Source organism: Amphibalanus amphitrite, unplaced genomic scaffold (assembly GCF_019059575.1).
Source record: "Amphibalanus amphitrite isolate SeventyFive unplaced genomic scaffold, NRLGWU_Aamphi_draft 000043F_arrow, whole genome shotgun sequence".
Lineage (NCBI taxonomy): Eukaryota > Metazoa > Arthropoda > Thecostraca > Balanomorpha > Balanidae > Amphibalanus > Amphibalanus amphitrite.
Genome location: NW_024881539.1, coordinates 153,112 through 169,134, shown reverse-complemented (window position 1 = coordinate 169,134; position 16,023 = coordinate 153,112). Strand labels below are relative to the sequence as shown.

Below are 16,023 nucleotides of genomic sequence, written 5' to 3'. Positions count from 1 at the left end.
CTCCCCTATATTGAAAAGACTCGCTTTGCACGTTTCACGCTTGCTCGTAATGAAAAAGTTGCTGGATGCCTCTGGAATTTGCATGGGTGCCAACGGCTGCGGAGGACAGGGGAACGCGTCCATCAGTTTGAGTTTATGGACGGGAGTCTCCCTGAAATTTTAACCAATTTTGTTTTTGTTTTTGTCTCGATTTTTTTTTATCTCTGAGCATGTTTGCGAAAACAAAATGGCCGAAATCCGAGGAGAAATTGGATTTTGGGGGTAGGTTAGGTTTTGGACCTCTGGGACCCTGCCCCCCCCCCCCCCCCACACACTTTCGAAAACGTTCCTACGCCTAGGTATGTCACGCATAGTACGGTAGCACGTAGCGCCATCGAATTTGGAACACTATTTGCGACTTCCATTTTACATTTTACTGAAATCCGAAAAGCTTAAGGTCCCAGGGGCCATTGGCAGACCCAGCCGGACGTGGGGGGGGGGGGGGCAAGTGGCCGAAACGGCCCTTTTTTCCATGCACGGCCATTGGCGTACTGTTAAAAGTCGGGTATTTTACAGGGGCAAACGGGCTTTGGGGTTAGGACATGGCCCTAAATGCTCCCTGGATCCGCCAGTGTCACGGGCCTCAGGTCAGGTCACAAGGTTACAAAACCGTAACATCGTCATTATATTAATGTACGATTTACCTATACAAAATCCAGAGCTTGCATAAAATATAAATCCCATTCACACTTGCAGTAATGTATTTATCAATTGAATATCCAAAAATCACTTTCAGTCTTAAATGCTTCTATTGTAACTTAATTTAATTGCAATGGAGCTAATCTATATTATGAATTTCATTAAAAAAAAAACTTAGAAACCATCTCGGCAGTGAAATAAGAAGAAAAAAAATGTGAAAAAATAAGTCATTTATAAAAGTAACTTTTATTAGGTATATATCTCCTACTTTGCGTGTAAGTTCATGATTCACCAGTTTCATGAGACTAATGAAAAATAGACAACGTCACCTTCAGCCTTCAGTTCTCCCAAATAATCGAGGACCATTCGAAGCAAACTTCGAAACAATATTAGCAGTAATATAAAGCTGGGCTTATTGGAGGTGACACTAAGCGCGCAAGTGATCCATAATACTGTGCATTATTCTGTTCTAACTTGCACATACTAGAAACGAACGTCTGCCGTACGCCCAATCAAATAGCTGTACTTCTGCTACTACTAGCTTCATACTCGCTCATTTGTTTATTCACGTAAGCTGTTGGACGCGTATAGTGTAATTGAACACAACAAAGCCATATTCCTGAATAGTCGTTCTTGCATACGCGTTTTTCCTGTGTAACTAGGGCATAAAATATAAGTAACTCAAATTGAGGTTCATAGCAATTTCCACAGTTTTCATAGAGCGTTGAATATATTCCATTTTCATTGGAAGGCCAGTTTCTTTTATGTTGGGACGTCTTGTTTGGGACCCACTTCACGTGCCCTAATCTAACAACGGCATTGGGACCAGATTCTGTCCATGACTTCAAACCTGAGCCTTTTATTTTAATTACTCAAACCATATACTATCAAAATGCCTGCATTTGAGGTGAGGAGGTGGTGGCTTAACTTTTCCGGTTTTTTTAAAGCTCACTAAAAGTTTTGCTCTTTGTTACTATTTGCATTTACTTCCATCTTCACCATGTGTTCGCAAGCTAGGCGAACACATGATTAAGGTGGGTTAGGGGCTGTGCATTCTGCTTGGCATTCAGTGGAATCTGTGGGCTAAACCTGGGATTAACTGGAACATCCCAGTGAGTGCTTGCTGCACAATTAGTAGGTATATGCTTCTGTTCCTGAGGCTGCTCCAATCTCTTTTCACATTAAGCCTCTCCAACCTCTTGTTTCGAAAAATCATTCCGGTCACTCCTCTAAGCTCTTGTTAGGTCATCTTAATTCCTCATCTCACCACCACCATTCCCAACTCCCTCGTCTGAAACGAATGATGGATTTCTAGATGAGGCTCCGATAGACACGCATTGGCACATGTACCTAATACAAGCTTGAATTTGTTCTGCATGAATTTGAATGAGATTTGAAGGGCCTTGAAATCATTGTAGGGGTTGAGGAGGATGAGGTATTTTAATAGTACTTTCTGATATCCATAATTTTTTATTTGAACACAATGTTTATCTCAAAATCAATATAAGTGCTCATTAAATCCTCATCCTTTGCTGCCCACAAACAGCTGACTTCCTTCCAAAAATGTTTCCATAACTACTCTGAAAAAGAACTCCTTTTGAGGCTCATCTGATAGTTTTTTAGATTTGCCATGGGAGCACCCATATTATTTTTTTTTTTGTAGGATGAAGGTATATATCAAGTGTTAACACATTTTTAATGTGCGATCAAGACATAAATCAAATATTTTTTATTTAAGCATGACTGAAATTCCTGAGAGTGAAAATGTCCCAATTTACAATTTAACTAAGATCTGACCTGTTTTGCCTGAGTGAAATTTTTGAAATTTTTCAACAGTTTTTTGTGTTATCCATTTCTAGCAGATGCTAATGGCCACATGAATTTAAAAAATCAAAGACAACAGCCTACCAACTTTATTAGGTGGAATGCTAATAATTTGCTCCCCATATCAGCTGTTTTAGTAATATAGGTATCAGTGGTATTTAAATAAATCAGCAAGATGTGACTGGTAGTCAGAATGCTTTTGAAATGGTGTTCACACTTGTTTTGTGTAGTTCTTAACTTGAATGTATGAATGTGAAAGCATCCCTCTGTCACTGTTCTCTATACTCCTGCTGAGCTCCATTTTTCAGCATTGTCATTTATATACTGCTTGTGTTTCAGGATGCTAAGAAGTACTTGGAAAACATCTTGAATGGGTAAGAAAGGCATTTAATCAGTAAATTTTGGTTGCTTAGTTTTCATCTGGCTTGGTTGTATTATCCCTTTTAAATTGCAAATTAAGGAAAGTATTTATATAATTTAATGTAAAAATAGATCCTATGCTTCAGTTTTATATATTACTGAAGTGAGTTGAATTAAATATACTTGATAATTAGTTTCAAAGAAAAATGTCGTGTTTTATCCATGCTGCTAACATTGGGTAGGTGTAACATTATTACAATTTATGTTCATGCTTATCTTTCTATGATAGGTACCTTTTATGTTAATTTCGCCTGCCTTTCCTGTCCCTTTTCACAGAGACCATGGGGTGGAGGGCATTGCAATCCATGACAAGGATGGATGCTGCATTGTCAAAGGTATGTGGGTTACCTTATTCATACAAGCATTGTCATATTGCCCGCTGAATGAAGTTATCATTCAGTGGTTGTATAGTAATCTTCTGTCTTTATCCATATTCGATCAGATATTCTCATATGCTGTTTTAGGCCACCATTCATTACCCAAATCTTATGCATATCCAATGCAAAAAGGCAAAAGCAACATTCAGGTGAAATACTTGAAAAACAGAATATTTGCATTCATATTTTGTAAAGAAAAATACTCATTTAAATTGTTTGAAGTGTGCTATGACCCTATGAAGTCTGCATTGACATTGTCACAAAGACCTTTTGATTTTGGTTACATAGATTTTACTGAATGGGTAGAACCATGGTACACTGTACCGCAGTCTCCCCGCCGGCCTGTCCTGTACAGTCAGTCTTAAAAGTACCGCGCATCGTTGCGGTGGATCCATCAAGCCCGACCGTGTAACCACTGCTAAATTTGAGAGCCACTGAACCAATTGACATCCTCATCCATCCTCGAGGTCAATTGATGCGGTGGCTCTCAAAGTTAGCAGCCCTTTCTCGGCCGGGCTTGATGGATCCATCGCGCCGAAACGCAGTACTTTCAAGAGAGACTGTACGCACAGAGCATTTTGTTGAGTTCTGAGCATTGTTTTCTCCTCTGTACCGCAGTCTCCACGCCGGCATGTCCTGAGAGTGCGATGGGCGTCAAATACCTGTCGGCATTCTCCGTTCTCTCGGACCAGGCAGCCAAAATGAACATGGAAAAGAACAAGAAGATCTTCCATATGTACTCAAAACACCAGGTATGTCCTCATAAGATAACTACGTGCAGTGTCCATTTTTTACTGGTTCGATGAGCATGCCAAAAAAGCATCATGGAACAGAAGTTCTGGCGTGCTAGTATGTCTATTTTTTTCTAACTGACGCCCGTCGTTTTCTTCCAAGAAACGTGTAAAAAAATGTAGGGTTTATTTGTCATAGCGATCGATACGGTTGTTTCAGTTGTAGGTATGCCAGTAACGCTCATGACTGTGGTTTTCTAATGGACGTCATTGGCATCGTGTGGTGCTATTATATCCGTAACCTGTACCTTGGTGGTTTATATTAATGACCCGAGCAGTCACGTCTGGAGTCCAGTGGACTGATGTGGGTGCGTATGTAGGCTACAATGCTTATACTGGGTGTGACTGACCTCTAATTATACTGATGTAAATGGGTTGCCGTGCTTTGACGGTGATATGGCCTTACTTCCAGTTTCATATTGTTCATAGTTGACATGACTGCTGCCATAATTAGTGATCATTCTGTGATATGACTGGGTTTCTGTATTCAGTTCATACTGGTACTGGTTATACGGGTTATAGAGTTTATAGTTTGACGTGGCTTGGATCATGCATTTATAATGTGATGTGACTTGGTGACCGTATTTGTTCTCTAAGGCGTGACGGGCCTACCGTATTCGTAATTTAATGTGACTGGGCTAGCGTATCCATATTGTGACATGACAGGGTTACCGTATTCATATAAAGATGTGACTGGGTTACCGTATTCATAATAGGACGTGACTGGGTTACCGTATTTAATTCGTTATATGACGTCACTATTTTAATTTTAAGCTCTTACTGGGATGTGGCAGGTCTGTCATGTCAGACCTGTGACGTGACCAAACCCGTACTGCGCTCGTTTTAACCGTACTGCGCTAGCTTTAACCGAACTGCGCTAGTTTTAACCGAACTGCACTACCTTTAACCGGCCTGTACTCGTTGTAACCACACAGTGGTCCACACAGCTCTCGTTATTACCGTTGGTACTGCGCTCGGCAGGTGGTGCAGTTTCGGCTGGACCCGGTCATTCTGACGGTGGTGGCGGCCGCCTCGGCCAACACGGGCTACCTGTCCTCACTGGACGTCACGCTGGAGCCGCTGCTGCAGAGACTGCAGCCCCTGGTGCGGCCCCACTGAGCTCCGAGTCTAGCGGCGCTCGCCGGTGAGGGTGAGGGGAGTGCGAGGGTCGGCCTCACGGACGGGAGAAGCGGGTACCGACGGTGGCGCCGCGCCGCGGCTACTAGTGGAACTAACTAGGACGGCCGGTCACTGCAGATGGCAGCCCAACAGTGCCAATTTTGAGCCGATGTATGCGGTGTTACTGCGTTAGCGTCTCTGTCGAGGTCTCCAGACGTCGGCTGACACCGAGAGTCGTTGCATTCGGTGCTCTCTCTGACTCAGGGGCACATGGTCAGAACTGAGAAGCGTTCGCCTTGTGCTCGCTGAACGTTTATCCAGCTGTATTCGAGAGGGTGTATGGCGTATGCTCATGCTCGGCTGTTTGGAACCACCGTAGTTCCCGACAAGTTACGACGGGGAATGTAATCGTGGTCGTGGCTGGCCAGCCCGTATATTTTATTGGGTTAGCGAGGTAAACGCTTTACTGTCTTGGGGATTTAAATATCGTGAGAACTTTTGTGTATGATAAGCTGTTAAGGTTTATGTGCATTATGCCATCTGCAAATGTGAAATCGACTAATACATGTAATCGATTGACATGTGTTCGATTGTCGAAGTTTTATACGGACCTGGCCGAAGCATTGTCTCGTCTTTCTGCGTTGCTTTGAGCGTCCTTTGTCCTTATCGGCATTATGGCATTTCATCTCTTTCGCTGTTTTCTCTTCTCAATGTACTAATTGCAGCGTTGGCGTTGACAGCCTTTAACATTTGCCTACATAATGCTCGCGTGCCATACTCTCCTCCACGAACTGATGCCGTTTCTAATCATGCTTGGTAACTACTTTATTGGATATAAGCCACTGCATACCAACTTTTTGCTTGCAAACTTTTTCTATGCACATATCTACGGGTGATAGGGGAAGCCGGGGGAAGCCCGGCATAGTAAGCTCTTTTTCATTTTTATTACATACCATACGTGCTGTATAACATGTTGATATCCTGCTAGCTAGCTAAGTTCATTGGCCGTGTTTTCCCAAAAATTCGGTTTCGTGGAATAAGTATAAGGTTGAGGAAATCGAGTTTTAAAAAAAGTGTTGATTTTTCTGAGGTAAGCCCGGCATAGGGGTAACGCCGGCCACCTCCCCAGCGCTTTACAACGAGTTGATGAAACCATTATGTGTTTTCCAAATATTAACGGAAAGTGAAATATTAAGGTACTGATTAGCTCTGGACATCTTAGAGTTTATGTCACTACTGGTATTTTAGCTAGCGTCTACTACATATTCAGTACAGGTCGATGAAAATCGTGATGCAAAATTGACAAAAAATGTGTATTTCAAAATTCCTTAAAATTTATTTTTCTTTTTACCTTAATGCATCATATTGCATATCATTCGACTCGGCTGATGAAGAAGAACACAACGACACCATTTTTGAAGCTCTAGCTTCACTGTCTGTCGCGTTATCTGCAAAAACGTAGTTTGACCCTAGTTGACCTTAAAGGGACTATCCCACCTTTAACATGGGGTTTGAGTTGAGATAGCCAAGTTTGCGGCGAGGTTCAGAAACCACTATCTATCTAGGTTGCAACCCCCGCGGCCTCTTGGTGTTGAAGAAATTCGTTCCCTTCATTTGAAAATGGGCCTTGCGCAAGGCCCTATCTTCAACATGGAGCGACCGTTAGTGTGACGTCACCTCGTTTAGTCATTCTGATTTAAATGGGTTTGTTCGTTGAAAAATCGCTTAAAACTTGGTCTGAACTTTGTTGTGGTGCCTACAGAGTAAAAAGAATCAACTTTATGACAGTAATGTGGCCTGGGGAAGGAGGTAATTTTGGGCTGTGACGTCACATATTTGAAAGTTTGTGTTTGGAATATGGGAAGCCTAAGATGTTTAACCCGCGCCGGGCCGGGGGGGGGGTGTTTGAACACCCCCCCCCTGCGTTTTTTTGCAGATATCTCAAAAACGGCGGCGCGGAGCACCGCCGTTTTTGGCACACCTGTTCGTACATCTTTTCCGCACATGTTGTGAAAATTTCAGACCCAGGTCGCCTTAGGTCAGGTCACCAGGTCACGCCAAGTGACCTCACCTCAGAAAAAATAAGAATGCTCGTCATAGCTACACCGATTGATCGATTGCCTTGAAACTTTCAGCGATTGATTAGAGCAACAGTATCTATAAAATGCATATCTCGGAATTTTGATATCGGTGACCTAAGGTCAGGTCAATTTTGCGGCCTCTCCATTATAAGTCAATGGGAGAAAATTGAAAAGCGTCTGTTTTGCACGAACGCCATTCTAGACACTCTCAAACATCGAGATGTAGGTAAAATTGACACACTGAACCAGAAAATGGCAACTGTGACCCCTCGTTATGTCCCCGAGGTCATCTCAGGTCACGAACAGAATTTAACAGTTTTTCGCTAATAACTTCTGATAGAGGCGTCCTAGAGCGCTGAAAACGCCTTAGATGTGTTCGGCTCGACGTTGCGGATCGACTGACATGCAACATGACCTTTTCCGGTCAGGTCATGACCTTGACCTGAGGTCAAATTTTCAAGTTGACCTTTCAAGGTCAACTTATAGTTCATTCGACGCGTCTCGACGAGAGGAACACGATGCTGGCAAAAGTAATGTCATGGCTCTTTTGAGTCAAAAGTTATCGCCGAAAAACCGATTTTCGTAAAAACGGCTATTTTTGGAGTTTTTGTCCTCTGGAGGCTAAACCGTTGACCTGAGGTCAAATCTGAGAACATTACTCAGAAAGGCCTGTAAAAGTGCTATCGAATGCGCTTTTCCGTGGCGCTGTAGCTCTATCGGTTCCCGAGATAGCCGTTGGCAGTTTCCAAAATGTTGAAATAGTCAACATTTTACCTTTGGTGACCTCTGGTGACCTGACCTTTGACCTGACCCAAAAAATGACCGAAGTGTTTTCGTCCTTATTTTGGACGTTCTTTTGATTGCCGCTTACCGCGTGTCGCTACGTGGCCCAGGAGCCGAGTTAGAAGGGGGGGTGTTCAGACACCCCCCCCCCCCCGGCCCGGCGCGGAATCTCAGAGCACCGGCCCGGCGCGGGTTAATGAAAAATAAATGCCAGAACCGTGTTCCTGGTCATCCAATCTATAAAGTCGGGCACAATTTAACTGGTTTCAACAACATTTTAGAAGGTGGGATAGTCCCTTTAAGTGACATGACTGGCTTTGTCTATGATAACATGTTTATTTTCGAAATTTATCTTTGATCTAGGTGTAAACCAAACCTGCTCAGTACCTATTATCTCATGGAAAACAGTGGTTTAGTGGCATTGCTCTCGGTTGGGGGTAAGCTTGGCCACTCGCCCGGGGTTACCCCAATGTGCTAATTTTTATTTTAGAACAGCGATATTCGAAAAAATGTCATACTTAAGCCAGCCTGCCTCGTCACCCCTCACTACAAACACTTAAACGGTCCTTACATAACATTCGTATAAATATTAGTACTGTATGGTATAACATTAACAGTGCAACATATCTCACTTTTTAGCTAAAAACCCTTAAAATATCATTTTTGCGCTATAACTTTAACAATATGCAATTTTTGTCAGTCTTAACTTTTTTGCTGGCGTTACCTTAGCTGCCACGCTGAAAGGACAAACAGTTGAGCATTTTATTGTGAATAATTTAGCCGGAAACGGGGTGGCCGGGCTTCCCCCGCGCCCGGGCTTCCCCCGGCTTCCCCTACTTGAGATAACGCTGACACACAACAGTGAGACACACACGAAATAGCATAAGAGCCAAACGTTTTTTTTTTCAATCCGAACCATACGCTTAGTTTTCTACCTCTGGATATGCGTTGTAGATAGATGAATGAAAGCAACCCTCCGGTGCCGAGTGCCGATCAAAATTAACACCCCGTCATCGATGACCCCACGCGTTCAAACTCAGCCGGTCGGACGATACACCCGGCTGACCAGCCGGCCGAACCCCCAGCGGACCGGCCGGCACGCGTGTCGATCCACCAACTCTCGGCACCGACCGCCCGTCACCGGTCCGAGCCCATATGAGCCCGGCTGACAGTGTCTGACGGCTCAGCTCATCACAGTCTGACCCCGGATCGGCTCCTGTGAATCCAATCGGTAGCCACACTGTGTCGAGATTTGATAACGGCCGCGACAAAGAGGCTGGAATGCGAATCGTCGGCGCGGGTAATGGCTGCCGGTCCCCGGGGACCGAGGTGGCCCGTGTCGGAGTGACCGACTCGCGGTCGGTCACAGCCGAGGGCTAAAGGTCACCACCCCCGCGCTACCGGGTGTCACATGGCGAGCACGGAGGCAGCTGATCCTGATTTTTGTGTAGGTTGTAGAGCGGAGAGAGAATGGACCGGGTTACTCATCCGTCGGACCTATCTTTTTTCGCCTCGGTCGAGAGGGGTGGGGTACGACCTTCTTTGCCGTTTCGCTCCTAATTGAGCTGGAGCCTCGCGGAAAAAACGAATGTGTGGGCCATTACGAGAAGCAGCGGAGGGTACCCGATTTTAGGGTCTTAAGCCATCCGATGACCACTGAGATCAGGTCAAGTGCCCAAAGGTACGGACTCATTTTTTTGTAAATGACTTCACTAAAAAACTGTCGCAGAGATTCGATTTTTTGCACCATCTTGTTCGGCATGCACAGGAGCCTCGAATGATATAGCTTTAAGCTGAGAAAGTTGAGGTCAAGGATAGGTCACATCCACTCAGGTCAACTCAGGTCACAACATGGGTTGAAGGAAGTCAAATCTCATCATTTATTCTTCTTCCATACAGCAGGCTGAGTCCATTCGAGGCTTTTCCGACCTGCTAGCTGACTATCATTAACCCTATTCCTGGCGGGGGGGGGGGGGCCTCAGGAGCCCCCCCCCCTGAGGTTTTTTGGTTATTTCTCCCAAACGCTTTGAGCTAGGAAGCTCAAATTTTCTGACTTTTCCTAAAAGGCTTTTACGCAACATTTTGAAAATTTTGAGTTGATCTGACCTCAGGTCAGGTCACCAGAGGCGGTTTGGTGACCCTACCTCAGAAAAGTTTGCAATCACGCCAGAGCTAGAGTTTTTGACCGATCAATTTCTTCTCTTCAGGCTTTAGTTAGGGTACCAGTATGTGCAATTTGTATATCTCAGAATTTTCATATCTGTGACCTGAGGTCAGGCCAGATTCGTGACCTTTACATTGCAAGCCTATGGGAAAATATTGAAACGCCTCCTGCTTCGTGTAAACGAGTCAAAACCACCCAATTCTTTCAGTATTATGGAAGATTATCTCATCGGTGATGATCCTGGTGCCGCTAATTGACAGGGGCACCGGCAAAGGTCATCTGAGGTCATGTGACGTCATAAATCGTTTTTCTGTCAATAAATCACGACATGATGGTGCTAAAGACTTGTAAGTGGTACCAAACTGGCCTGCTCGCCTGGTCAAGGCGCGTCGTTTGGTATGCAGCATGACCATACCCCACAACCTCATTGATGAATGACCTGACCTTGACCTCAGGTCAAATTTCAAATTGACCTGTGAAGGTCATCACATACTTATTTCGCATCGCCTCGGCGAGAGCAACAAAAAAAAAATGTATTGGTTTTATGTCTCTATGTTTCTTAGTTTAAAAGTTATATAGGTAACTAATTCCACAACATTTTATCGTTGATGACCTTTGGTGACCTCAATATTGACCTGACCTGAAAATGTTTTTGTAAAAGTTGTAGATCTTTAATTAACCCTATTTCTGGCGGGCTCCGCCGGGACAAGAAACTGGCGGGGGGGCCGATTCGCCCCCCCCCCCCTTCAGATCTCAAAAACTACACATCGCAGCGACAAACGGCGAACGGCGTTTGATAGGTCGTTTAAGCTCTATATCTTCAAAGGTACCGAGCAGTTGTGAGAAAGCCTTCAGGGGGCTGTCAGCTTCACCCACCTACTCCAGCCCCAGTCGGAGGGGAGTAAGAAGGTCAGATTAATTAAAGGTAGTTCATTCGTCGCGTCGTGACGAGAGAAACACGATGGCTTTAACACTTACGCTATGTATTGGTTGATTTTAACGTTCTTGCAGCAAAGCCATTTCCGCAAAATCCGTTTATCTTGAATCTTGACGGGTTTTGCCCTTTGGAGACCAAAGCCATACCAAAGCGTTGATCGGAGTTCAAATCCAAACATGCCAGCGAAAAAGCTTTATAGTGCTATCGAATGCGCTTCATTGAGACCCTGTGCCCTGTGGCTTTTGTTGTTCGCGTGCTGTATGCCGATTCGTCAAAATATTGAAGTTGGAAAAATTTGACCTTTGCTGACCTCTATTGATCTCAGTGCTGACCTGAGCAAAACAAAATGGCCTTTATTCTTTAACCCTATTAGTGGCAGAGTGTGTTTTCATCCACCCCTCAGGTTTTTCGGGATGATATCTCCGAAACGACCGGAGCTAGGATGCTGAAATTTTCTGACTTCCTAGAACTAAACTGGGCACATTTCCCCGAAAAATTCGAGTTGATACCTTTATGAGGAGCGATTCCAGGGCATCGGGAATTGTGAGGTCCTATTCGTGAAGTGAGTCATTTAGGCTACCATCACGATGCTGATGCATCATAACCGTGAAAGGTATCATGTGATAACATATACAGTATACACAGTGATTGTACACCTTCTTTTTGCACGTTTTTCCTATAATAGGCGGATCCAGGCGTGCAAAAAGGGGGGCTTGATTTTTATATGCACTGCACCATTTGATGAGCGTTTGGTAGGGTAGGGTGGGGCAAAGCGTCCACCCTAACTTTCCAGCCTCAGTATCTCTTTATCTTGCAAATTTGAAGGATAACCATTAACCCGGTAGCGGATCCAGTAGCTCATTACCAATGCTTTCTTCGAATAACACATCAGAAACATGTGGGATGTATAGTTTTTTAGATATGCCGTACGATTTGAGAGGACTACAAATCGGGCGTTTTGCCCCACCCGTGGGGCATAACGCCCATGTGAGTGGGGCATAACGCCCAGTCCTGAAAGCTTCATCACACTTTTGATACTCTGACAAAATAATGTAGCATTCATCCATTCCTCATTTTGTTAAAATTCAACTCGACAGATTACACCAGTAAAAAACATCTTAAACACTGCTGTCGCCACCCCACTCCTTATTCAGTCAACGCCTGTCACTGCCTTGGGGAGCGGAGATCAGTTCTTGCGAATAAATCGTTCCAGACGATACTGTACTGTCTCGCAGTACCTATATTTAACATAAGCAATGAACAACGATACAAAGTAATAAACGTAACCGCAGCTCCGCGCGGCTCAAGCGTCAGCGGGCGACTCCCGCTCCGCGAGCCGGTCGCACCCGGGTCATGTCACCACCAGGCGGCAGCACTGTGACCCGACCTCACGTGACATTACGACACCACAGATACTAACCAGAAAATTGCATATTTAATCAGAATCCTGAGCATCATAAACGTATCCCGCCACTCATTTTGAGCCCAAAATGCTCGCAGTTGCCCGTACTGTATAACTCCCATTGGCCGATGATGGGCGCTTTGCCCACGCCAAAGTGAACGTATTACCCCAACAACACATTCAAAATAAAGTCCACCAAAATCAGATCTGTCACGATTGTGTTGCAAACAAAAATGTTCAAAATGTAGCTTAAATCTACAGGTTCGATATAGCTAAATTTCATTGCCTTCTTTAATCTCTATCAGACAAAGTTTTAGCAGTAAGAAAGCATGTAATTCAAAAAAAATGTCAGAAATATACTAATCTTTATCTTACATCCAGAACACCCCACTTGTGGAACCAAAAAAGGAAGTACAAGCAGATTCATGAGTGTTCTTGAAAATGGCTATCAGGGATTCTTTGAAAAGTCGAGCATTTCACACAAAAATAGGGGTGGGCCTTTTACCCGCCCTGGGCGCTTTGCCCCACTCTACCCTAAAAGTCAGACTGCCCTGGAGCGACTACAAATTCATCATGTAAATTCATCATATCATGGGATCGCTAATAGTTGCAAGCTATGTTTTTTCCCGAAAATCATAGGTGCGTCCAGATGCTGAATATTGTAAAGTATTTACACACAGTGAATGTTTGCTTCTCGGATCATGACGTTTGGTATGTTTAGTAGCAAATGCAATAGCGATTGAAATGATCATAATTTGTAGGTAGGTATTACATGTTCACAAGTGAGCAAGAGGTGGATCATAAGCGGTTTCAGGAAAAAGAAAGGGAGTTCGATTTCACCTCCCAACTTCGGTGCCCTGACGCCGCCTATGAATTATAATCTAATTTTAGGCATTTTATCACATGTTTTTGTAACATGATTAAACCATTGCTAGCCCGTTTCGCTGACTGCACCAGCAAAAAAAAAACGATTTATTATGTATGTTGTATGTATGTATACCTCCAAAATTCAATTACCTGTATCCGCCTATGATTTTTCGAAAGGCTCATTTTGATTATGCGTGTGCGTGTCAGTTGCTGGTTCATTCTGCATCGATCGGCAGTAGTTGCGTCAAATTGGCTAAAAAAAACATGGCCGTGACGGGCAGTTGAAAAAAAACATCTGCAATTCGTAGTTCCTATCTCCCTACTGCCCCCTATTTACTTTTTGAGAATTTTCTTTTTTTCAAAATGCCGTTTGAATTTTGAAAATCAGCCGTTTAGCTTTCGATATGTTAAGGGGGCCGTAAACAGCCCCCCTCCCCCTGCGACTAATAGGGGTAACTAGCCGGGAGCCTGCCACGAATAGGGTAGGTACTTAGGTACTTACTGAAAGCATTTTATTATTTTTCCCCTTTTTCCTACCTCTCTGTTGTTGTTTTGTATACTGAGTGCATTCATGGTTACACCCCTCCTTCCCACTATGGCTATTGGCTAAGTTGGCTTAGTTGGAACCCAGCAGGACGCTTATTAACTGATAAGCGCCTTTGAGTTCGGCCTTTAGTCTGAATATCGAATGACTGACTGGACGTTTCCTCCGCAGCGCTCTGTTCGGAAAATCTCGTCAATCTTTACTATATAGTCAGTGACTGGTTAGCTTGCTACAGCGACTGACAACTGCGACAACGGCTACAGCGACTGACAACTGATAACTAACGCGTCCCCTGTGAATGGACGCACCAGCCGACACAGGTGGGGACTCGTCGCATCGTCGGCTCGTCGGCCCGTCGGCCGCGCTGCCAACGACCCCTCCGGGCCGGACGAGCTCTCTTTTCTAATTCCGCCGCGTATCGACAGTGGAGTTAGCCAGGGATTCGTGCCGTCTGGGTTCTTGGTCAAGGTTTGCCCGTCAGGATAACAAAACGCATTGATTATCGCAACTTAGGGTGCCTTTTTAGATCTATTTTCACATCCAGCTTCACCCGGCAGGCGGTGGGCCTACCAGCCACCTTCCGCGCGGTGGGGGGGGGGGGCACTTTTTTGCCCCCCCCCCGTATCTCCGAAACTACTGGACGGATCCGGAAAATTCAAACGGCGTTCGATAGCCCTGTCAAATTTGTGGAGGGAAACCAAATTTCATTGACCTCAGGGTCACCGATGACGTCACAGGTCAGGTCAAAGATAAAATGTTTCACCGTTCACGGGGCTTCTAGGGAAAGCGCTATAACACCGAGTAAAACGCATTTTGTCGAAAATCAGCGATAAGGCGTCAGTTGTCTAGTACATATGTTGCTGTTAGAGGTCACTGGTCATACCAGGTCAGGTCACAGGTCAGGTCACCAAAGGTCACCAAGGGTCACCACATGAGCCCAACTTTACTAAGGTTATGCGATGCATGTTTTATGGCCAGTTTTTCATTTCCAACTCAATGGTGTTGGTTATAAGACCATCAGGTACGGTTTAGGTCACTTTCTGGTGGAGGTCAGGTCAAGGTCAGGTCAAAAAAGGTCAAATTTCAAAGTTGATATTTTTGCATAAAATGGGTATCGATTCGATGCAGCTCGTCACGGGGAGTCTAATGGTGGTCTTTGTTTTGCGCTACGAGGTCTAGAATTGCTAAAAATTGAGTTTGAAAATTTGACGTCATCAATTTTGAACAGTTTTTTTCGCTATAACTTGGCCAAAAAAAGAGGTATCGATCTCAAATTTGGTATGTAGATAGAAGGCGGTAGGGGCTATCACATATATTCTGGTTTTTTTCGAAATTCAAAAAACTTTTTGGATTTTTTGGCTATTATATTCAAAAAATCTATTTTTTTTATTTTTGGAGTCAAAATCCAAAAAATTCGAAAAACCGAAATAGCAGTTTTGTAGTCCTTTAAATTTCACACCTTTTATGTCTGACACATTTTTCTGTATCTCTAAAGCTGTAGGCCTGACAGCTCTTTCCGCGAAACCTTTTTTTGGGTCGAAAATGGCAAAAATGACGTCACTCTGTCGTCATTAGCGGCCAACCTATCATAGCCTTTGGAAAAATTTTTGGTCACCATGTGCGCTAGCTGCTCCCGGGAGGGTACTGAAAGTCAAGTGACGATCGGCGCAGCGGTTCTCGAGATATATCGAAAAAACTAAAGGGGGGGGCAAAAAAATGCCCCCCCCCCCCCACCGCCTGGAAGGTTAAAGAGTAACGTCACTTAATTTAAATTTAGTAGTTATAGCGCAAATAATAAGCAATGCATCTATGATCTTTCCCTTCATCAGTGGCTGCGAGCCAATCGAACAGTACCATTGTCACAGCCCTTTTCCGGCGGTCAGAGCTCCTCTGAAATTCAACTCGGCAAATGCACTTGACTGCGGAGATTGGTAATTAGCGAGATCCGCCGGGCCGGCCGGCGCTAATGTGAGTGGGTGCTGGCAGTCGGTGTCACCCACCGGTCGTCCGGAACGCGTCACGGCGTCCCTGATCGC

The 16,023-nt window shown here is 44.5% G+C and overlaps 1 protein-coding gene across 1 annotated transcript; it reads left to right on the top strand.

The window, feature by feature from the left end:
- The first annotated feature begins 1,270 nt into the window (after window positions 1-1,270).
- LOC122377002 (ragulator complex protein LAMTOR3-like) lies at window positions 1,271-5,788 on the top strand. The gene is made up of 5 exons (XM_043356964.1): window positions 1,271-1,585; window positions 2,842-2,876; window positions 3,199-3,257; window positions 3,918-4,051; window positions 5,072-5,788. Exons 1-5 carry the CDS (start codon window positions 1,571-1,573, stop codon window positions 5,207-5,209), a joined length of 381 nt encoding a protein of 126 aa, XP_043212899.1. The 5' UTR covers window positions 1,271-1,570; the 3' UTR covers window positions 5,210-5,788.
- Window positions 5,789-16,023: the final 10,235 nt, after the last annotated feature.

Excerpts from the sequence above, each read along its gene's own strand:
- LOC122377002 (XM_043356964.1), top strand. Across the intron at positions 2,877-3,198 it reads TTGGAAAACATCTTGAATGG|AGACCATGGGGTGGAGGGCA; the intron begins GTAAGAAAGGCA and ends CCCTTTTCACAG. Across the intron at positions 3,258-3,917 it reads TGGATGCTGCATTGTCAAAG|TCTCCACGCCGGCATGTCCT; the intron begins GTATGTGGGTTA and ends TCTGTACCGCAG.